The 23,702-nt window shown below is 36.1% G+C and overlaps 2 protein-coding genes and 2 long non-coding RNA genes across 4 annotated transcripts; 3 read left to right on the forward strand and 1 right to left on the reverse strand.

Moving 5' to 3' along the window:
- Window positions 1–11,034: 11,034 nt before the first annotated feature.
- On the forward strand, window positions 11,035–11,368 carry LOC130980042 (uncharacterized). The gene is made up of 3 exons (XR_009086861.1): window positions 11,035–11,067; window positions 11,151–11,249; window positions 11,353–11,368. It is a non-coding gene; the product is annotated as an uncharacterized LOC130980042 (long non-coding RNA).
- A 583-nt stretch (window positions 11,369–11,951) lies between these two features.
- On the forward strand, window positions 11,952–12,317 carry LOC130979934 (uncharacterized). The gene is made up of 3 exons (XR_009086803.1): window positions 11,952–11,986; window positions 12,062–12,148; window positions 12,274–12,317. It is a non-coding gene; the product is annotated as an uncharacterized LOC130979934 (long non-coding RNA).
- Window positions 12,318–17,333: 5,016 nt separating this feature from the next.
- On the forward strand, window positions 17,334–18,413 carry LOC130979341 (cysteine-rich and transmembrane domain-containing protein WIH2-like). The gene is made up of 3 exons (XM_057902760.1): window positions 17,334–17,418; window positions 17,544–17,805; window positions 18,285–18,413. Exons 1-3 carry the CDS (start codon window positions 17,358–17,360, stop codon window positions 18,328–18,330), a joined length of 369 nt encoding a protein of 122 aa, XP_057758743.1. The 5' UTR covers window positions 17,334–17,357; the 3' UTR covers window positions 18,331–18,413.
- A 4,432-nt stretch (window positions 18,414–22,845) lies between these two features.
- LOC130980585 (uncharacterized) lies at window positions 22,846–23,520 on the reverse strand. Its single transcript, XM_057904246.1, has one exon. It carries the CDS (start codon window positions 23,518–23,520, stop codon window positions 22,846–22,848), a length of 675 nt encoding a protein of 224 aa, XP_057760229.1.
- Between the last annotated feature and the right edge of the window lie 182 nt (window positions 23,521–23,702).

Here is a 23,702-nt window from a genome sequence, read left to right on the forward strand (position 1 = left end):
CTCATTATAAAGATTTCGTGTATTAACTGAAGTGTCTCTTATTAACTTATAGAAGCGAAGAATCATCACCGGTGGAGAAGCAAAAGAAAAAGAAAAAGACACAAAGAACACCAAAAAAGTAAGCACTTCTTTGGATAATATTCTGTGATAAAATTAATTTTTTATTTCTGATTCATACTTGTTTTTTCCACCCAGAACACAATCCAAAAAGAAAAAAGGTTGTTGTTGAGCATTCATCTCCTGAAGAAGATCAATACAATGATGGGTACAGTACCTCGTAAGCTATATTACCGTCTATCATCATAATTATTTTTGTTAACATCTTCTTTTATGAATGTAGTGAGAGATATGAAATAGGAAGTGAAGATCTAGATGAATTATTAATGGGAATCGATGAAAAATCTGCAGTAGAGGGGTATGTCTTGTTGGGGTGTATATTTCAGATTTTAGTGTGTTTTCTTTGCTAATAATTGTTTCTTGTTTCGCAGGCAGAACGAAGCTGACCTGCGATCGGCAGAAGGTCGCTATGTCTCCTCTGAAACGTAAGAAGCTTTATTTAATAAAATCTTGTTATCATGATTTGGGTGTATTTTGTTGATCAAGTTGGGTGTATGTTGTTTATTAAGTTGGGTGTATTTCGTTTGTTGTGTTGGGTGTATATTGTCCATTCTGTTGGTTGTAGCTTGTGCATTCATTTGGGTCTATTTTATAGCTGTATCATATTTTGTCTGAGTAACATGAAATCTGTTTAGAATACCGGATGTGAACTTGGGAAGTGATACACAGAACAAAGTAGTGTAAACAACCCGGCAGAGAGCATGTAATTTCTCTTTCAAATAACCGTTACTTTTGTTCTTTTATTACCTTATACTTCTAATTCTGTATATATTTTTTTTTAGAAAAAAAGCCCTTTATTATTTTATTCGAGAAAAAAAGGGAGGAAAAAAAAGCAAAAACTGCAAGTATGAAAGTTCTCAAAAAACAAAGCCTGTCTTCTTTTTGAATTGTTCGGGTGTATTTATTGACTTTCTTTGGGTGTATTTTAGGTTGATTCTGGTTCAACAGTCAGCCAGTGAGCCGGCTGATTCGAATATGATGGTTGTGAGGGAACGGACACCGTCGGAAGCACTTGCAATGTGAGTTTTTCAAGAATATTTCAACCTTATAACCTTATTATTTTCAAAGGCATTGTTAACCTTTCATTTTTCTTCTTGTTTAGAGTTCCGATTCAAGTTTTTGTGCCAGTGTCCCAACCAACCACTGTGCCAGAATTTGAAGAAACACCTGAGACAGATTTTGAACCAACCCCTCTGCTACAAATTGAAGGAACTACAAAAACGTAAGAAATAGTATTATTTGTTTAGAGTTTGGGTGTATATTGGGTTACAGTTCAGGTGTATATTTGCTAACAGTTTGGGTGTATATTGTTCCTGAATAGTTTTTTTTACCCCATGATTAATTTGTGTGTAACTGTGCAGCACTCCTGAACCCCCCCAACAACTTCAAGAAAGCACACCCACGCTTCTCCCAGCTCCAACTAAAATGTAAGTTCATAAGACTGAAATCAATCTTTGCTTATCATCCATATATTCTTATTCTTGTAATACGTTATACATGATGACGCAGTTATCCAGCTGCAGAAGACGCTGCTGCCCTATTGATGATGGCACGGACAACATCGTATGCTCCTAGAACAGATCAGATGCCATCATTCAGCCTTGGCCTCACTGATTCAAGCCAAGAAGAAGCATCAACGCAGGAGAGAGCGTCAACGCAGGAGGCAGAAAGGGCAAAATCTCCAGAAGCTGCAAATTTGCTAGAACAATTAGATAATTTGGTACAAAAAATAGCAAGAAATGCAGCGAAAGAAGAAAGTAAAAGTCCACAAATTCAAAGGGAGACTGGGGGAGAAAGTTCTGGGAGGTTTGAAACTCCTGCGACAATAAATCAGAATACAGATGATATGAAACAGAAGTGCTACATCTGGGGGACGCGAGTCAAGACATACGCAGATGGCAAAACTAACGAGTATGAAAACATGTGCACTCTGATGGCCCAAGATAAATACATTTTGACAAAAATGCACATTGCATCACTCCAGGCAGCAACTTTTATAGAAGCTGAGGTAATATTAGAATAACATTAATGTTTTTACACCAAAGTTTACTGCAATGTTTATTAATATAAATTGATTTCGGCATATATTTCTAGATTGTATCTGCCATGTGCCTCATCCTCAACCAGACAAATGATAAAAGGTTTCAAGAACAAGTATACTGTCTCCCCCCGATATTGTGGTAAGTGTTACTTCTACAAATTTTGGGTGTATTTTCTGTATTCATTTGGGTTTATTTTTTAAGTTCAGTTGGGTGTAAGTTGTGTAGTCATTTGGGTGTATTTATAGTATTCACTTGGGTGTATTTTCAGTATTTCATTTGTTGTTTCACAATTGTTGCAAAACATGGCCATTTCGAAGCACCCAAACGGGGAATTCATATCACCTAAAACCAATAAAGAATTCAGGGTGGAAGACTACCCAAGTTTTATTCCCTTCATAGATGCAAAAAATTTAACTTCGCATCCATGTGTAAGTTTTCATTTGTAAAATTTGTTAGTACCGTTCTTTACTTATATGCCAAATAAAATAACACACTGTTAAAATATGGCAATCCTTCAGATTTTTGCACCTGTTTGCCACGCGGACCATTGGTGGTTATGGGTGATTGATACAAGAAAGCGTAGATTTCATATACTTGACCCGCTACACAAGAAAGCTCCAAGCGATCAGAGAAAGCAGCTTAATAAATTCACTGTAAGTTGGCTCTGTGTTCTTCTTTGGGTGTATTTTGTGGTACCATTTAGGTGTATTTTGTTAATCAAGTTGGGTGTATGTTGTTTATTCAGTTGGTTGTATCTTGTGCATTCATTTGGGTGTATTTTATATCTTTAGTATGTTCTAAATAATCATTGTTTGCATTCATTTGGGTGTATTACTGATTTGTTTTGGTATTTAAGGGATATGTAATTTCAAGAATGAGAGCATATGTTGGCGGGGAACCTCTGAAGAAAGGCGAGAAGGAGAAGGAAATTAAAGCATCATACGTTAAGATATCAGGCCAAAAATCAACGTATCAATTTGTGACTCTGAACATTAAACTTTTCTAAATGAGATTTGTAATTTATTTTCTTCATTTTCAGATATGACTGCGCTATCTACGTTATGAAGTGGCTTGAGTTAATTTAGCCGGAAAACATTAAAAAAGGGAATTATGAATGGGATAATTGGAAACAGGTAACTGTCTTTAGAACTATATAACTCTGTATTACTTTACTGAATTAATATTGCTGTTTAAACAGAATATACTTTTTAATTGTAGGACGAGGTGGACCACTATAGAGTGGAGTATGCTTCGCGGATACTATTCAATGAAATGAGTAAAGAGAGAGATGAAGCAATTAGAGCGAGTAATGCAATAAGACTGTCGAAGCCATCCTCCGTATTATTGAGTCCGTTTTGTCAGATAAATTCTATGATATAGAAAATGTGTAATCCAACTGCTAGCTAGTTTGTAAATTGAACAAATGCTGTAAAAAATTGCCATTTATAAACAACTTCTATTCAATGAAATTTTTTTCCATAGTTAAACTATATGTGCTGTTAAACTGTCTGTGCTGTATTCAAAAGCTGTATTACAGGTGGTTAAATATGAAGGAAAATATCAAGGCAGATCTAAACACAGATTATAAATTTTACACCCAACGGGAGTTTAATATACACCCAAAATTGCTTAAAATATACACCCAAACTGTCTGTGCTGTTAAACTGTCTGTGCTGTATTCAAAATGTATGAATTACAGGTACTAAAATATGAAGGAAAACATCAAATCAAATATACACCCATAAGCTGTGATTTTTTAAACTCAAATAAAGTTGAATATACACCCTTAAATCTATCCCCCCATGATGCTTTGAGACTAAAACCCTGAACCCTAAACACTTAAAATGTAAAATGTGAATTCACAAAAATACACCCAAGAGAAACAGTGCTTTTACACTCATATTCTGTAAAACTATACACCTAAAGAGTTATCCCCTGCTGCTGGTACCGTAAACTGATAATTCATAACATGTCCTTGATATTGGCTGGAATTTGAATGCAACACTGATGCAGCATCAAACAGGTTTATCTGAATATAACACTCACATATTAGCTAAACTATTAACAAGAAAAATAAACTCAATCAACACAAATTTAAAGAACATTACTTTTACCTCGCTTAAAACTTTCGTTTTCTTCTTCTTTGTGGCATTTGCAATCTGTTTGTCCAACTTTGAACCTAGCCTATTTTTTGGACGTTCTCTTGTTCGGATCCTTGGCGGGCTTTGAAGCTCGTTAACGGATTCCAAGTTGGCGTCTTCGTGGGATAAAGAAGATGTCCCCTTCCTTTTGGCTTTTAATGATTCCATCTCAGCCATGATGTTATCGTACGCACGGTGCAGAATTGCAGTCAGCTCCTCCGATTCGGATGCAAATTCGCAAATATTTTGCGAACGAAAAACTAATTGGTCAAACATCTTGCTTCTTGGCTCCATCAGTGGCTTGTCGTGGCTGCTCTTGATGTGTGTGTGTCGCCTCTTTACCTTCTTGCTCCATCGTTCTAGTATATATCTAGGTGACACTTGGCTTACTTGTTCAAAGCTTAACACGCTTAGTGCGTGACGACACAGTATCCCTCTCGACTCGAATAATAAGCATTGACATTTTACCTCGGCTGCAACTGAGTCGTAAGTAACCACAAACTTGTTGAATATTGAGCTGGAAACTTGTTCTCCGACTTCGTATACTGAATATCCTAGAGCGGAATTCGTTAATCTGGTGATGCAATTCGCCTTTCCTCTGAATTGCGCTTGGACTTCCCTAAACTTTTGATGAGTGTACACGTCTTGAAACTGAGCTTCAATGGAGGATTTGGTTGCACACGGTATGGCCGTATGAAAATCTGCAGCATCTGATTCTCTCTCTGCTTGCTCCCTACTTCCGAGGCAATTATCGTATTGTTTGACGAACTGAATAAGCGAGCTGTTCCGGGTGATAAACTTGTTAAAAAATGAATGCATGCTCTCGCTCCTTTGTGTGCTTCTCATCCTTGCCCAGAAGTGGTGATCCCGATAGATAGGAACCTATATATGACGGTCTTCATACAAATCTGCAGAATAAACCCAAACACAGACTATAAATACACCCGAAAAAACATGCAATTTACACCTTTGCTGCAGATTTTAAACAAACATTACCTGAAAGCCACTTGTTCTCCACAAGACCAAAATTCAGCAGAAAATCATTCCAATTCCTATCGAATGAGTCTTTGCTATGAGAGTTAAAAACAACTTGGCTCATTTCTTGTTCAATATCTGCATGTCCCTTGTACCCGTTTAATTTGCTTGGAATCTTTTTCATGATGTGCCAAATACACCAACGGTGAATTGTTGTTGGCATACATGCCTCTAAAGCCCTTTTCATTGATGCGCATTGATCGGTGAGAAACCTTTTCGAAGCGTTTCCTCCCATGCAACGAAGCCAACATTGAAATAACCATTTGAATGATTCAATTTCTTCGTTTTTCATTAAAGAGCATCCGAGAAGTGTTGACTGACCGTGGTGATTCACCCCGACAAAAGAACCACAGACCAAATTATACCTGAAGCAAATTACCATAGTGCAGAATGCAAAATCATTAGGTACACCCCAACACATGCTTCGTATACACCCAAAAAACAGCCAATATACAACTCTGCTGCGGATTCATAAAAATACATTAATTTAGCATCATAAACAGGGGCAGTTTGTTACCTGTTTGTATTGTAGGTGGTGTCAAATGAAATGACGTCTCCGAAATACTCAAAGGCAGCTCTACTTCTTGCATCGGCCCAAAAAGCCAGCTTAATCGATTGATCCTCCTCGAGTTCAAGCTCAAAAAAGAAATTCTGATTCTTCTCTTTCATTCTTAACAAATATTTTCCGAATTCCTTTGCATCTTCTTGTTCGGAAACATTCCGCACTTCCCTGGTAATGTAATTCCTCACGTCCTTTTCGATAAAATTTAACTCGCGGTGACCCCCGGCAGCCGCAACAAATGATTGGTAGGTTTTGCTTGGTCTGATACCAGCCTCCTCGTTATTCTCTATTGTACGACGAATGGACATGCTTAGTTCCCTGTGCTATTTGAGCATCTCTGCTTTACTTGGACAGCAGGGGTGTGAATGATCCAGCACAACCTTTGAAATGATCCAAGCACCGACATTCTTCAATGTGTGTATATAAATTCTTGTAGGACAGTTTAAACCGGCTGTCAGATTCGTCTTCTCGGTCGGAGATATTTTAGATTTCCATTTTCCCTCTCTACTACATGTAATCAATTGATTCTTAATCTTGTTTCCCTTCCTATTTGTGCTCCGAACTCTTGTAGAAAAACCTGCAACCTTGGCGTAGTTCCTGTAAAATTTTTCAGCATCTTCAAGGGTGGTAAAGGTCATTCCAACCTTCGGAATAAACTGGTCATCAACAACAGAGAGAAGCTGCAGAATACACCATGTCAAAAACTATAAATACACCCAACTATTGCAAATATAATACACCCAAACGGCACCAACTCAACTAAAATGAAAATAAAAGCCATAAGTTGTAAACAAAAAACAAAAAACACACCCAATTATGTCTGATATAATACACCCGAACGACAACAACTCAGCTAAAATAACAGAAAAAGCCATAAATGTAAATACACCCACACTACCGAAACAAATACACCCAAAAAAGTTCTAATCTACACCCGAGCGTCTGCTATAAATTCCAGATAATCAATCAAAACTAATACATTACATTCAATCCACAGATTTATGTTGACGCGTTAGTCTCACAGTCAATGTTCACGAATTATTCAGCTACACAATGCTATACAAATTACTACAACAAAATTCAGAGTAAACGTATGTAAATCAAACCTCAGGAACTTCGTTAGATTCAAATTCATAATCCACTTCGCCCTGATTCAGCTGAGAATCTGACATTGAATCAACCATTATCTTCAAAACGAATCCAAACTTTGATTTCAGTAAACAAAAACGAGAAGAAGAAGAAGAAGAAGAACGAGAAGAAGAAGAACGAAAAGAAGAAGAAGAACGAGGAGAAGAACGAAGAACGAAACAAATCTAGAAATAAGGAGAGAAGAACGAGAAGAAGAAAAACCAGAAGAAGAAGAATAAGAAGAAGAACGAAGAAAGGAAACAAATCTTTTAAATTTGGTAGTTATATAGCACGTGTATTGGACATAAGGTTGTAGCGCGTTTTGAGGGTTTATTGATTAATGAACTTGTAAAGCATACAAGCCATTAGGGCTTGTATGCAGAGCTTTTCTGTTTTTTTTTTTTATCAAAAAACCTTTTATTCAAGTTTCTCTTACACAAGGTATTTGCTGTATTAATTACACCTTGTGATTGTTCTAGTTTTTTTTGGAAGAAACATAATTTTTTCGTTTAACTCTACACTAATTTAATTTTTCATTTTTTTATTAAAAATACTAACCCTTTAAGACCCTAATAATATCTCCATTTTGAAAAAAAAAAATATGCGGGATAGCCTGTTAATAAGAACGGGCCTGCTACACATACAAGCATACAAGCAACCAAGTAGGCCCAGCCCAAACACGAAACACGCGCATGAAAGAGAGATAAGATGCCGCGTCCAACTCACGCGCTCAGCATTCGAACGGTTACGTATGGGAGACTCTTCCACTTCTTCCACTTCTTCCATTTCTCAAGGCACTTTCAAAACAACGAAACCCTCTCATTTTCGAGCGAAAATCAACTTTCAAAATATAGAAATCGTAGTTCGAAAACTGCATCGAAACACCATCAACCTCTCTGTGAAGAAGAATCTGAAGAAAAAACAAACCAAGAATATTCAACGTAAGTGCATTAAAATACTGTATATTTTACTTTTCTTCTACGTCGTTCTGCTAGGGTTTACTGTTACTGTTGCTTCTTTGTTATACGTCGTTCTTCTCAGTTATACATCGTTCTTCTAAGTTCTACGTCGTTTACGTTGTTATTCTAAGTTCTGCTATTTTTCTTGATTTTTGGGGGTTTATTCCGTAGATTCGGGGGTGTAAACTGCTTAACCTTGTAATGTGGCTTTATATTCAAGCATGGCTGAGTGATATCTGTCTGATATCTATATGGATATATCTGAATAATATCTATGGGTGTATCTCACTGTAATGAATGGGTGTATATTGTTTGACATTGTTGGGTGTATCTGAATAATATCTATGGGTGTATCTCACTGTTATGAATGGGTGTATCTTGCGAATATCTGGCTGTCTTGACTCATATATATGGGTGTATCTTACTGTTATCAATGGGTGTATCTTAGTTGTTATCAATGGGTGTATCTGAGTCATATATATATGGGTGTATATTACTGATGTCTTTGGGTGTATTTTTAGTTTCAGAGAAAATGGCAGCAAGAAACCAAACCAAAGACCTCAAATGTGCCACACATCTCCTGAATGATAAGTTCAGAAACATGACTGAGGAGAAGAAGGCCATTGTCAGGGATCTTGGATTCGGTGGGTTGATGCACATCCCACCACTGAGGGTGGATCACCAACTCTTGAGAGAGTTGGCAAAAAACTTCAAACTTGGGGAGAACAAACTGAGGACAGGATATGGTTCTTTCCATATAACCCCAAAAAAAATAGGTGATGCGCTTGGCATCAATGCAACAGGTAATTAGCTCAAAATTATATATGTATATTAAGTTGTTGCTTGGGTGTATATTAACCTGATGCTTGGGTGTATCTGAACTGACTTGGTTGCTTTGTTGTTTTCCTTTTTGTAGGAAATCTATTTCCTGAGAAAGTTGACTACAAGAAACTTTCTGAATCTGACAAAATAATTTATAAAAGATTCCAGGGTAAGATCCTCAAAAGTCTTACCGATGAAATGATGGAAATCGGCGTTGGCAACGAAGAGGAACGCCTGATGTTCAAGAGGATATTCATCCTCTACATACAGATGGCGTTCCTTTTGCCAACGACGATAAACAAAATATCGCCGGTGCACCTGGTCCCGATTTTTGAGATGGAGGGCATAGAGGACTGAAACTGGGGGGGGCATGTCTTGACCTTCATGATCAGGGGCATAACAGACTACCAAGAGAAGAAGAAGAAGGCAATCAATGGCTGCCTCTTCGCCCTGATGATAATCTACTTTCACCTTTCAAAAAACAAACACAACAACAGGGGTGAAAGACCACCAAAGCCATGGATTGCCAACTGGACTAAGGAGCAGTTGGTGAAAAGAATGAATGAAGAGAGAGAGGAAACTTTGGTGAGTAATCATAATAAGTTAGTGTACTTTATTTACCCTAATGGTGCTAACTAAAATATCTCATGTTTCAGGGGATTCTGAATTTGGCAGAGACAAAAGAAAAAATGACAAAAAAACAAAAAAAACAAAAAGAACAGGAAATAAAAAAAACAAAAAAAAGGAAGGCGAGCTCAACATCGTCTTCGGAGACAGAAACTACCGAGAGTGACACTTCTACCTCTGAGTCTGAGGCTCAAGAAGACTCGGAGGATTCGGGAATTAAACACCCCGTCAAAAAGGGGAAAAAGTAAGTACCATACTTGGGTGTAATTTCTTTATAGGGTTTGGGTGTATTTTGTTTGTCCACGTTGGGTGTATGTAGCTTATTAAGCAGGGTGTGTTTCTTTTGCTGCGTTGGGTGTATATTGTATACTCAGTTGGGTGTGTCTCGTGAATTCAATTGGGTGTATTTTTAGTATGTTCTAAATGATGATTGTTTGCCTGCAGAATGGACTCAAGAAAAAGAAAGCAGAGGGAAGAGGAGTCGGATTTTGATTCAGAATCTGAATCTGAACCAAGTGACGAGTAATGTCCTGAAATTATTACTCCTTTCTTTTGGCTTCGTTATAAAGATTTCGTGTATTAACTGAAGCGTCTGTTATTGACTTATAGGAGCGAAGAATCATCTCCTGCGGAGAAGGAGAAGAAAAAGAAAGAAACAAAAACAACTCCAAAAGAGTAAGCACTTCTTTGGATAAAATTCTGTGATAAAATTAATTTTTTATTTCTGATTGGTAGTGTTTTTTTTTTTCCACCCAGAACACCACAAAAAAAGAAAAAAGTAGTTGTGGAGGATTCACCTCCTGAAGAAGATCAATACTTTGACGGGTACAGTACCTCGTAAGCTATCCTATGGTCTATCATCGTAATTATTTTTATTAACGTCTTATTTTATGAATGTAGTGAGACATATGAAATATCAAGTGACGAACTTGATGAATTGCTAGGGGGAAATGTTCATAAATCTGCTGCAGAGGGGTATGTCTTGCTGTGCTGTGTATTTGAGATTTTGGTGTCTTTTGTTTGCTAATAATTGTATCTTGTTTTGCAGGGACAACCAGCCTGACCTGGGATCGACAGAAGATCGCTATGTGTCCTCTGAAACGTAAGAAGCTTTATTATTTAATAAAATCTTGTTATCGTGATTTGGATGTATTCTGTGAAACAATATGGGTGTATTTTGTGGATCAAGTTGGGTGTATCTTGTTTACTAAGTTTGACTTATATTTCGTTTGAATAACATGAAATCTGTTCAGACTACCGGCTGTGAACTTGGGAAGTGATGATCCTTCCTCTCAAGGACCCACAGAACAGAGTAGTGTAAAACAGCCGTCTCAGAGCATGTAATTTCTCTTTCAAATAACCGTTACTTTTGTTCTTCTAATAACTTCTACTTCTAATTCTGTATATATTTTTTTTAGAAAAAAAAGCCCTTTATTATTTTATTCAAGAAAAAAAAGGCAGCAAAAAAAAGCAAAAAACTGCAATTATGTAAGTTCTCAAAAAACAAAGCCCGTCTTCTTTTTGAATTGTTCGGGTGTATTTTTTGAACTTCTTTGCGTGTATTTTAGGTTGACTCCGGATGATCCAAATATGATGGTTGTTAGGGAACAAACGCCGTCGGAAGCGCTTGCAATGTAAGTTATCCAAGAATATTTCAACCTTATAACCTTATTATTTTCAAATACGTTGTTAACCTTTCATTTTTATTCTTGTTTAGAGTCCCGATCCAATTTTTTGTGCCGCCATCCCAGCAAACAACCACTGACGCAGATTCCGAACCAACCCCTATGCTACAGATTGAAGGGGCTAGAGAAACGTAAGAAAATAGTATTGGATGTATATTTGTTTAGGGTTTGGGTGTATATTTGCTAAGAGTTTGGGTGTATACTCTTCCTTATCGATTTTGTGTAACTGTGCAGCACTCCTGAAACCCCCAAACAACTTCAAGAAACAACACCCAAGCTTCCCCCAGCTCCAACAAAAATGTAAGTTAATTAGACTAGAATCAATCTTTGCTTGTCGTCCGTATATTCTTATTCTTACTCTTATTCTTGTACATAATGATGCAGTCATCCAGACGCCGAGGACGCTGCTGCCCTCTTGATGATGGCACGGACAACAAGCTATGCTCCTAAAACAGATCCGGGGATGCCATCATTCAGCCTCGGATTGACAGATTCAAGCCAGGAGGGGGCATCGACGCAGGAGACAGAAAGGAAAAAATCTCCAGGAACTGCAACTATGCTAGAACAATTGGACAGTTTGGTCCAAAAGATAGCAGGCAGTGCGTCAAAGGGAAAAGACGAAAGTCCGCAAATTCGGAGGGAGACTGGGGGAGAAAGTTCTGCTAAGTTTGAAACACCGGGGGGGACAAATCAAATTCCGGATGATATGAGAGAAAAGTGCTACATCTGGGCGACGAGACTGAAGGAAGATGCAAAGGGCGATACTAACGAGTTTGAGGAGATATGCACTGTGACTGGCCAAGGAGAGTACATTTTGATGAGAACGCAACTTGCATCCCTCCAGGCAAACAGTGATATAGAATGTCAGGTAATTTTAGACTAACATTAATGTTTTTACACCAAAGTCAACTGCAATGGTTATTAATTTAAAATTGATTTCTAGGTTGTATCTGCCATCTGCCTCATCCTAAACCAGAAAAAGGAAAAGAGGTTTCATGCACAAATATACTGTCTCCCCCCAGATATTGTGGTAAGTGTTACTTCTACAAACTTTGGGTGTATTTTATGCATTGGTTTGGGTGTATTTTTTTAGCTTACATTGGGTGTAAGTTGTTTATGTTCATGTTTTCATTTCTTGTATTGCAATTCTTGCAGAGCATGGCACTTTCTGATCACCCAAAGGGGGAATTCATATCTCCAAAAACGAACAGAGAATTCAGGGTGGAAGCCTACCCCAATTTCATTCCCTTCATAGATAGGAAAAAATTAAGTTCGCATCCATATGTAAGTTTTTGTTTTGTAAATTTGTTAGTACGCTTATTTACTTATATGCCAAATGAAATAACAGACTGTTGAAATGTGGCAATCCTTCAGATTTTTGCTCCTGTTTGCCACTCGGGACATTGGTGGTTGTGGCTAATAAATACAAGAACGCGGAAATGTCAAATACTTGACCCGCTACACAAAAAAGCTCCAAGCCCTGAGAGAAAGGAAATTAATAAATTCACTGTAAGTTCCCTCTGTCTTCTTTACTTTAATAACTAGGTCTATTTTGAAATTTGAGTTGGGTGTATATTCCATATTAAGTTGGGTGTGTCTTGTCAATTGACTCGGGTGTATTACTGACTTGTTCTGGTATTTAAGGGATATGTATTTTCGAGATTGATAGCACATGCCGGCGGGAAACCTCTCGAGAAAGGCGAGAAGGAGAAGGAAATTAAAGCCCCATATGTTAAAATTTCAGGCCAAAAACAAGGTATAGATTTGTGACTCTGAACCTTAAACTTTCCTAAATGAGATTTGTAATTTATTTTCTTCGTTTTCAGCTATGACTGCGCTATTTACGTAATGAAGTGGCTTGAGTTAATAGAGCCGGAAAACATTAAAAAGGGGAAGTATGAATGGGATAACTGGACACAGGTAACTGTCTTTAGAAGTATATAACTCTGTATTACTTTACTGAATTAATATTTCTGTTTAAACATAACATACTTTTTAATTGTAGGAGGAGGTGGACCACTACAGAGTGGAATATACTTCCCGGATACTATTTAGTGAGTTGAATAGACAGAGAGATCAGGCAATTAGAGAGAGTAGTGCTATAAGGCTGTCGAAGCCATCCTCTGTATTATTGAGTCCGTTCTGTCAGATTAATTCTGAGGATATAGAAACTGGGTAGTTTGTAAATTGAACAAATGATGTAAATGTTTGCCATTCAATTTATTCAATGTATATTTTTTCCCATAGTTAAACTATCTGTGCTGATAAACTGTCTGTGATGTATTTAAAAACTGTATTACAGGTGGTAAAACATAAAGCAAAAAATCAAGGCATACGCATATTATAAATTGTTACACCCAACGCTAGTCTAATAATACACCCGAGGTTGAGTAAAAATATACACCCAATTGTCTGTGCAGTATTCAAAATGAATGAATTACAACTACTAAAATATGAAAAAAAAAACATCAACTGAAATATACGCCCATAACCTGTGAATTTTTACAGCTTTTGTTCCATATGTATCTATATATGTGTCTATATGTAAATTGTCTATTAACAAAAATACACCCAAAGGTAACAGGGATTTTACACCCATACTCCCTATAACTATACACCCAAAGAGTTATCCCCTGCTGCTGGTACCCTGAACTGATAATTTATAACTTGTCCCTGGTATTGGCTGCTACTTGAATGCGCCGCTGATGCAGCATCAAACAGGTTTATCTGAATATAACACTCACGCATTAGCTAAACAATTAACTAGAAAAATAAACTCAATCGCCACAGATTTAAAGAACATTACATTTACCTCGCTTAAAACTTTCGTCTTCTTCTTCTTTGTGGCATTTGCAATCTGTTTCTCCAGCTTTGAACCTAGCCTGTTTTTTGGACGTCCTCTTGTTCGAATCCTTGGCGGGCTTTGAAGCTCGTTAACGGATTCCAAGTTGGCGTCTTCGTGGGATAAAGAAGATGTCCCCTTCCTTTTGGCTTTTAATGCTTCCATCTCGGCCATGACGTTATCGTACGCACGGTGCAGAATTGCAGTCAGCTCCTCCGATTCGGAGGCAAATTCGCATATATTTTGCGAACGAAAAACCAGTTGGTCGAACCTCTTGCTTCTTGGCTCCATTAGTGGCTCGTCGTGGCTGCTCTTGATGTGTGTGTGTCGCCTCTTTACCTTCTTGCTCCATCGTTCCAGTATGTACCTAGGGGACACTTGGCTTACTTGTTCGAAGCTTAACACGCTTAGTGCGTGACGGCACAGTATCCCTCTCGACTCAAATAATTTGGCATTTTACCTCGGCTGCAACTGAGTCGTAGGTAACCGCGAACTTGTCCAATATTGAGCTGGAAACTTGTTCTCCGACTTCGTATACTGAATAGCCTAGAGCGGAATTCTTTAATCTGGTGATGCAATTAGCCTTTCCTCTCAATTGGGCTTGGACTTCCCTAAACTTTGCTTGGGTGTACGCATCTTGAAACTGAGTTTCGATGGGGGATTTGGTTGCACATGGTATGACCGTATGAAAATCTGCAGCATCTGATTCTCTCTCTGCTTGCTCCCTGCTTCCGAGGCAATTATCGTACTGTTTGACGAACTGAATGAGCGAGCTGTTACGGGTGATGTACTTGTTAAAAAATGAATGCATGCTCTCGCTCCTTTGTGTGCTTCTCATCCCTGCCCAGAAGTGGTGGTCCAGATAGATAGGAACCCATATATGACGGTCTTCGTACAGATCTGCATAATACACCCAAACACACACAGTAAAATACACCCGAGAGACAGTACAATTTACACCTCTGCTGCAGAATTTAAAAACACATTACCTGAGAGCCACTTGTTGTCCGCAAGACCAAAATTCACCAGAAAATCGTTCCAATTCCTATCGAATGAGTCTTTGCTGTGAGAGTTCCAAACAACATGGCTCATTTCTTGTTCGATATCGGCGTGTCCCTTGTACCCGTTTAATTTGCTTGGAATCTTCTTCATGATGTGCCAAATACACCAGCGGTGAACTGTTGTTGGCATACAGGCCTCTAGAGCCCTTTTCATTGATGCGCACTGATCGGTGAGAAACCCTTTCGGAGCGTTTCCTCCCATGCAACGAAGCCAGCATTGAAATAACCATTTGAATGATTCAATTTCTTCGTTCTTCATCAAAGAGCATCCGAGAAGTGTTGACTGGCCGTGGTGATTCACCCCGACAAAAGAACCACAGACCAAATTATACCTGAAACGAATTGCCATGGTCCAGAATGCAAAATCATTAGGTACACCCCAACAAAATGCTTAGAATACACCCAATGACACGACCAATATACACCTCTGCTGCGGATTAGTAAAAATAAATTAATTTAGCATCATAAAAAGGGACAGTTTGTTACCTGTTTGTATTGTAAGTGGTGTCGAATGAAATGACGTCTCCGAAATACTCACAGGCCGCTCTGCTTCTTGCGTCGGCCCAAAAGGCCAGCTTAATCGATTGATCCTCCTCGAGTTGGAGCTCAAAAAAGAAATTCGGATTCTTCTCTTTCATCCTTAACAAATATTTCCCGAATTCCTTTGCATCTTCTTGTTCGGAAACATTCCGCACTTCCCTGGTAATGTAATTCCTCACGTCCTTTTCGATGAAATTTAACTCGCGGTGACCCCCGGCAGCCGCAACAAATGATTGGTAGGTTTTGCTTGGTCTGATACCGGCCTCGTCGTTATTCTCTATCGTACGACGAATGGACATGCTTAGTTCCCTGTGCTGTTTGAGCATCTCTGCTTTGCTTGGACAGCAGGGGTGTGAATGATCCAGCACAACCTTTGAAATGATCCAAGCACCGACATCCTTCAATGTGTGTATATAAATTCTTGCAGGACAGTTTAAACCGGCTGTCGGATTGGTCTTCTCGGTTGGAGATATTTTAGATTTCCATTTTCCCTCTCTGCTACATGTAATCAGTTGATTCTTAATCTCGTTTCCCTTCCTATTTGTGCACCGAACTCTTGTAGAGAAACCTGCAGCCTTGGCGTAGTTCCTGTAAAATTTTCCGGCATCTTCAAGGGTCCTAAAGGTCATTCCGACCTTCGGAACAAGCTCGTCATCAACAACAGAGAGAGGCTGCACAATAAACCGTGTCAGAACTGTGAATACACCCATAGATATGATACAAATACACCCAATCATGTCTTATATGATACACCCGAACCGAAACAACTCAACTACAGAATGACCTTTAAAGCCATAAACTGTGAATACACAGACTGCAGAATACACGATCTCAAAAACTAAAAACACACACAATCATGTCTGATATAATACATATAATACAACTGAACAACAACAACTCAATTAAAAATAACAAAAAACCAGTAAAGTGTATATACACCCACACTTATAGCTAAAATACACCCAAAGAAGAGATTGATCTACACCCGAGCGTCTGCTATAAATTCCAGATAATTAAACTACACAATCCTATACAAATTACTGTAAATCAAACCTCAGGAACTTCGTTAGATTCAAATTCATAATCCACATCGCCTGGATTCAGCGCAGAATCTGAGCTTGAAGGATCCATTATCTTCAAAACGAGTTCGAACTTTGATTTCAGAAAACAACAAATCAGCAGAGAAAACGAAGCTCGAGTTGCAGAGAGAGAAAAAGAGAACGTAAACGAAGAACATACCAGTGAGAAAAGAAGAGGAAAAGATCGATGGAGAAGAATGAGCGAAAACGCGCGAGAAGAAGAACAACTAAATCTCAAAATAACGAAAACGAAAAAGGAAACAAATATTTTAAATTTGGAAGTTAGATATACGCGGCATATTATATAGCGCGTGTAATCAACGTAGCTGGAGGAGCGAGTATCTTAAATTTATGATTTAATAAACTTGTAAAGCATACAAGCCCTTCCGTAATAAGAATTGCAACAAGATGAACCAATAATCGTCTAAATTCGTTGAATAAAAATGTTAATGGTGCGTTTATTAAGTTATACAGTTAGGATTTTACGCCAAAAATAGAAGGGCATGCATAACTTAGTAATAACAATACAGTGTTTTTTAATACACGTATTGATATTATTGGTATAGTGGTTATGTATTTTTGGTAATCGCAGAGAGTATAGGGTGTCACAACTCACATTGATTAAGACGCAGAAGCAAACCATTATTAAATTAAAGCAGGGCATGCACACGCAACACATAACCACAACCTTGTTGTATTCACAATCAGCCAGAGACCATGGGTCATGATCATCACAGCCAGAAGCATCAACCCCCTGTTGGAACTCCGCCGTCCCAAGGTCCCTCCCCTTTCTCTTCCTCTTCCTCTCATCAATCGATTTTGATCATGTCATGCCAAAATCTCAGGAATATAATCCTTCTTGTGTCATAAATAATATAATTGTGTGCATTTACATTGATGCAGGTTATCCACCGCCAGATCTACCAAAAGAAGGTTATCCGCCGCCGGGATATCCTCCGGCAGGGTATCCGCCTCCAGGGTACCCACCACAAGGGTATCCTCCACCGCCGGGATACCCCACTCAAGGTTATCCTCCTCCACCATACCCAGCACAGGGGTATCCTCCGCCCTACGCACCACCTTACCCGCATCATCAGCCTCCGCCTCCTCAGCATCACCATCACCATAATAATAACTCATCCGGCCCTGGTTGCTTGGAAGGCTGGTTAGTCTCTCTCCCTCTCTCTCTCATCACTCATTAAAATTGGGTGCATGCAGCATTATGTGTATATTGATTAATTACATATATATAGAGATCAGATCTGCATGTTTGTTGTTCCAATTCCTAGCTTTGATTCACTCATTCCAGCTAACTACTCAAACCCACTTATTTGTGCACGCGTACTTAGTTATGTCCAATAATCCAGAATAATTTGATGTGATCTCTTCTTGAATCAATAAAATAATTAAATGAGCAAGGTACATTTTTCTCTGACGATGAGTTAGTAAAAGGTGATGACTACTTCTCAGCTTTGCCTCAGAGGATCGGAGAACTCATTTCAGAACAAAGTTTTTGTGTAATTATTATGCATGCATGGAAGGAGAAGTCTCATTCTTTATAGTATATATTGGATATATGAAATTGTTAGTATGCTGTTGAATAGTGCGATGTTGATTTTGTTCAAATTTTGTGAATTTGTGCAGTTTGGCTGCTCTCTGCTGCTGCTGCTTGTTGGATGCGTGCTTCTGATGAGAAGATAATAAAGGCTTCAATTTGCAGAAACTGTGTCTAAACTTGAACATACATGATATATTATATATTATGTTTCTAGCTATAGGTCTCTTTTCTCCTTGTTAGTTCCCTACTTTATTTCTGTTAAATAATAATATGAACATTGAATTACTTAACTGTTTCTAAAAAGTATGTATTAGCATTTGTTTTAAGTTATTGGACAGAGATGGAAAGTCTGAAATTTAATATTATGTTTGTTAATTTAGAGATTGGTATTAAAATTTTAGTTTCTGTCATCAAATAAAAAGTAAGGACACAAGAGACTAAAATTATTTGGGACGAAAATTAAAACTTTAATAACATTTTATATCTAAAATATTCTTATTTTAATTAATTAATTTTAACTTTACTTTTTGTACAAATTAAATTAGAAGTTCATTCTTATTTCAGTTTTTGCTGTCTCCCACTTTACATCAAATATAATACTAAAATTTATTTCAATCTCTATCTCTCAATCTTTATCTCTCGATCTCAGTTTCACGATCTCTCTTTTCAAAATGCTAGCATTTGTTATCATAAACATTTCTGTGTGTCACAGCTCCTACATAAATAAAAGTCTTGGAAATTGATACGCTCCTTCCAATTGACGTCAAACGGAATCAAAATGTTAATATTTAAAAAAAATTACGAAAATGCGAGAATTTCAAAGTAAAATAAATGAATAAAAATGAAAATAGAACAATTAGTAATGTTTAAATTTAAGTTTAGAAAAGATTTTTCATATAAATTATAAATTTAAAATAGAATAATTAATAATTTTTTAAAATTTTTTATTAGGATTAAATACAATTTTAGTCTTTAAATTATAGGTCGAAAATTTTTTTCGTTCTCAATCTTTTTTTTGTATATAAATCGTTCCTAAGATTTAACTTAGTTTTAAAATGATTATTTTTACTAAAATTTTAATTTTTATTACCAAATTATCCTTAACAAAAAAAATTATAAATTAAAAAAAAAAGAAAAAAAGAAAAGAAAGAGGATGGATGAGGGGAAGGGAATCCTGAGGGGAAGGGAAGAAGGAGGAGGGAAAGGGAAGAAGAAGGAAAGAAAGGAAGAGGGGGAAAGGGGGCGGCGCCGGCAAGGCTTGGAGCCGTCATTGCCGTTGGGAATCAGAAGCAAAGGGAGAGAGTCACTGTGATTGCGCCGAACTGAGTTCCTCTGCAACAACCTCTCCTCCGTCATCCGCGTCGCCACTGCCTAGTCCCTCAACGAGTGTTGCATCGTGGTTGAAGTCACCCTAAACCACACTCTCACCCTCCAACGCTGCTGCCGCCGAACGACGGCGTCTTCCGCTAGGTCTTCCCCATCACCATCACCAGCGATTTTCACAAAGTATGGAACCTTCTAGAGTCTTCTAACAGGGATTTGCTCTGACTCCTCAGCATCTTCGATTCCAAAGGTACTAATCTCTCTCTCTCTCCAATTGCTGAAGGACCGTGCTGAAGCTGCAATGAACTTAGTTAATCAGATTGGGAAACCTATCCTTCCTAGGATTCCAATTTTGCTTTTGTTTCTGATTTTATTAATCAGATTGTTAATCACATGTTTCTGATTCAAATTTTGTTAATTCACCAATTTTGATTCAGATTTTAATTTTGTTAATCGTATTGTTTCCAATTTTGATTCTATTTTTTATTTTGTTAATCTATTGTTCTTCTACTTCTATTTCTTTTGCTTCTGATTTTGCTTCTGTTTTGATGTTTTTTATTCTACTTATATTTCTACTTCTGCTTCTATTTCCAATTTTGCTTCTGTTTTTATTTCCAATTATGCTTATGCTTCTGTTTCTTCTGTTTATTTATGTTTCTGTTTTTTTCTATTTCTTATTCTACTTTTGTTTTTGCTTTATTGTTGTTGCTGAAGAAAAAAAAGAAAAATGTTTTTGCTTCATTGTTGTTGTTGAAGAAAAAAAAAAGAAATAACTTCATTGTTTTTGCTTCTGAATTATTATTGTTGCTGAATATTTTGGCGAAGAAGGAGAAGGATATAATTGTCCCAATGACGATTTTAAAATCAACTCGTAGTTTAGGAACGATTTTGTATGCAAAAAAAATTAAAAACAAAAAAATTTTTAATATATACGTTAAGGACCAAAATCATACTTAACTCTTTTTATTATATGGATTACCTAGATGTCGGGAGTCGGAGTCTAGAACTCGTCGAATGGAGTAGAATAAAGTTTTAATAAAAAATCTCTCCCCAATGCAAGCCGACCCAATGCTCATTTTGTAGGTGAACATCCCCACATGTGTGATGCAGATCGAAAAGGTTTTAAAAAATTTATCATTCAAATATCACCTTGAAAGATTTGTTAAGTATTGTTCCTAAAATAAAAATTCTCGAGGTAATTGTTTATATATATATATATTAATGAATTAAAATATAATTTTCAATATTTTTTAAAAAGTATTAATAATTTAAATTTATAAATTTGCAAAAAAAATTTCAATTTACACTAAAATACAGAATTTAATTTCTCATCTGTATTACTTTTAATTTTTTTAATATTTTATTTCCGATAAAATAAGGATTTTTTTATCAAAATATTTCTTTTGAAATTAATGGAAAATAAAATCAATTAGCTCATGTAGTGAAATATATACATTAATATTTAATATAAATTACATAAGAAATATATAATGTAAAATTTTTGTTATTCATTTTGTAGACAAGGCTTACAAAGTATTTTTTGCAACCGAAGTCTGCAAAATTAAAGCATAAACCTTTTACTTTTGAACGAAAATTGAAAGTCAAAGAAATTTTTATTTAAATAAAAAATACCAAATTAAACAAGTTTGTAAAAGGACTTCATTAGTTCATTTATATGTTATAAACTACCGGTACTTTTTTAAATTGTTGTGTTTGCGTATCGAACACATTTCATACACAATATTCATTCGACTTGATACGCGTCTTTTCTATATCTATTTGTCTTTAAAAAATAACAAAATATTTAATTTCTACGAATACATTGTGTCCAACCTTATTGTTCACCTAGGTAGCGTTTGTTTTCGGGGGCAGGACACGGAGACATGGACAATACTTGTTTAAAAAGTGTTTGGAAGCAGAGACATGGACAGTGCACATATTGTCTCCGAGACAGTTTCTTATACTTTTGTGTCCACTCTTTCACGAAGGACAATGATGGACACGGGATTTGGAAGAGTGGACACGGACAATTTTATAAATTTTGTTTTCCTTTTTTTCCACTATTATCCCTTCTTATTTTTCCTATTGCGTTGTTCAGAGATAATTTTTTCTTCCTGTTCTTTCTCTATCTCTTTCTTTTTCAGGTATTTCTGTAGAATTTTTTATTGGGGGTAGATAATTCTTTTCTTTTTATCGTTTTACTTTAATACCATTTTAACCTTATATTATATTATTTGATTTGTAATAAAAATAATAACAAAAATAATTAAACTTAAAACTTTTGAAAGATAAATATTATCAAAAGTAAAATTGATCTTTTAAAATGTTAAAAAATAATTTTTAAATTGTAATTGATTTTATATAATTTAAAGAAAAATCAGTTTTTTATAAAGAAAAATAAGTTTTTAGATAAAAAAATTAGTTTTTTTTTTAAATAAAAATAAATTTTTATATGCAAAAACTAATTATTTTTTCATGTAAAAATGGATTTTTTTAAATTAATTTTTTATTTAAAATTAATTTGGCTTATTAACTTAAACAAAATTTTTTATTAATCAAACTCAAATTTATTTTTTTTGTTAATCTTAACTATATGTATTCTTACATATTAATAATAAATTTTAAAATAAAATAATTATATTTATAAATTTTATTTTAATATAAATACTAATATATTTTTTTATTAAAATTTTTTGCCTCTTCAAATATTTTTTCAAGTTCCGTCTGTATTCCTACGTACTCTCAATTTTTATTAAATTAATTTGTATTGATGTAAAAAATTTGGAATCACATGGCTATTTTAGTCATTTCATATAATATTTTAGTCTTGTCCATATGTATCCAAACATAATACTAGACATTACATTAATGTCTTGTCCATCGTATCCAAACACAATACACAAAAGATAATTTTTAGTGTCTCCGTCCTATTGTATCCGTTTCAGTGTCATGTTTTGTCCTGTCTCTAGAAACAAACGCAGCCTATATCTTTAAAATGAATTTTGAAATAGTATATATTATTATTTATTGAAACAAAATTATTTTAAATATTTTATACAATTAAAAAATATTAAAAATATTTAATAGCTTTAGTTTGTATTTTAATACAAAAAATTATTAAAATTATTCAAAAAAAAATACTCTATATATATACACACGCACGGGAAGGACCTGTGCTATGCATGGGAATAGATCAACAAAAGAAGCTGAAGAAGAACATAATGCCGGGGGGATGCAAATTATTTTACAACATCAAATATAGCACTTTCACTAATATCGTTGCATGAAGCAACCATAATATCCTCCCCAGATATGATATACCATTCAAGTTACATTGTTAAAAACCTCCCTAAATACACCATTTATGGTACTATCCCTAGGCATGAAACTGTTGCTCTGACTTAGAACTCTGAGACATTTCTTTGATTTCACTTTAGATAGAGCAACATAGAGTTGACCATGAGTAAATATGGGTTTCGGTAGATACAACCTAACCATACTCAGTGTTTGACCCTGTGACTTATTCATGGTCATTGCAAAAGATGCAATTAACGAAAACTGCCTCCTTTGGAATCTAAAAGGCAGAGTGTCATTGTTTGATATGTTCATGCGTGGAATAAGCACAACTCTACCCACTTTGTCTCCAGTCAATACAATGTACTCAATTATATGATGACCTAAACAACGTACCTGCAACCTGGTACCATTACACAAACCATTAGATTGGTCAATATTTCTTAGCAACATTATCGGTACACCTTCCTTCAAGAATAGCTGGTGATTAGGTAATCCTAAACAATTAATAGCATTCACCACATCAGGTGAAAAGGTGTCTAACTGAGACTCTATGTTACCTTCTTCAACACACAAAGAGTCAGAACAAAGATAAACCCTATGATTGCCAGGTAAAAGACTCATTATACTGTTATTCACCTTGTTAACAACTTCTAGAGTGGGAGCGAGAATTGATTGTTTCTTGAAATAATCTGTGTTGGTCATGTTATATAACAGCATAGGATAGACAAACTATATCAACTCTTTAAAACCAGTGTCAGTATCATCAATGAGAATATCATCCAGGATCAAAACTGCAGACTCACCATCTATAGAATCACCAGCCAATCCATCTCCAATATGAATAAGCCAATTAGCAAAATCCATAATTTCGCAATTGTCTTGAG

Source organism: Arachis stenosperma, chromosome 5 (assembly GCF_014773155.1).
Source record: "Arachis stenosperma cultivar V10309 chromosome 5, arast.V10309.gnm1.PFL2, whole genome shotgun sequence".
In the NCBI taxonomy this organism is placed as follows: domain Eukaryota; kingdom Viridiplantae; phylum Streptophyta; class Magnoliopsida; order Fabales; family Fabaceae; genus Arachis; species Arachis stenosperma.

Excerpts from the sequence above, each read along its gene's own strand:
- LOC130979341 (XM_057902760.1), top strand. The coding sequence starts at position 17,358 with ATGGGTCATGATCATCACAGCCAGAAGCATCAACCCCCTGTTGGAACT. Across the intron at positions 17,419-17,543 it reads TGGAACTCCGCCGTCCCAAG|GTTATCCACCGCCAGATCTA; the intron begins GTCCCTCCCCTT and ends ACATTGATGCAG. Across the intron at positions 17,806-18,284 it reads CCTGGTTGCTTGGAAGGCTG|TTTGGCTGCTCTCTGCTGCT; the intron begins GTTAGTCTCTCT and ends GAATTTGTGCAG.
- LOC130980585 (XM_057904246.1), bottom strand. The coding sequence starts at position 23,520 with ATGACCAACACAGATTATTTCAAGAAACAATCAATTCTCGCTCCCACT.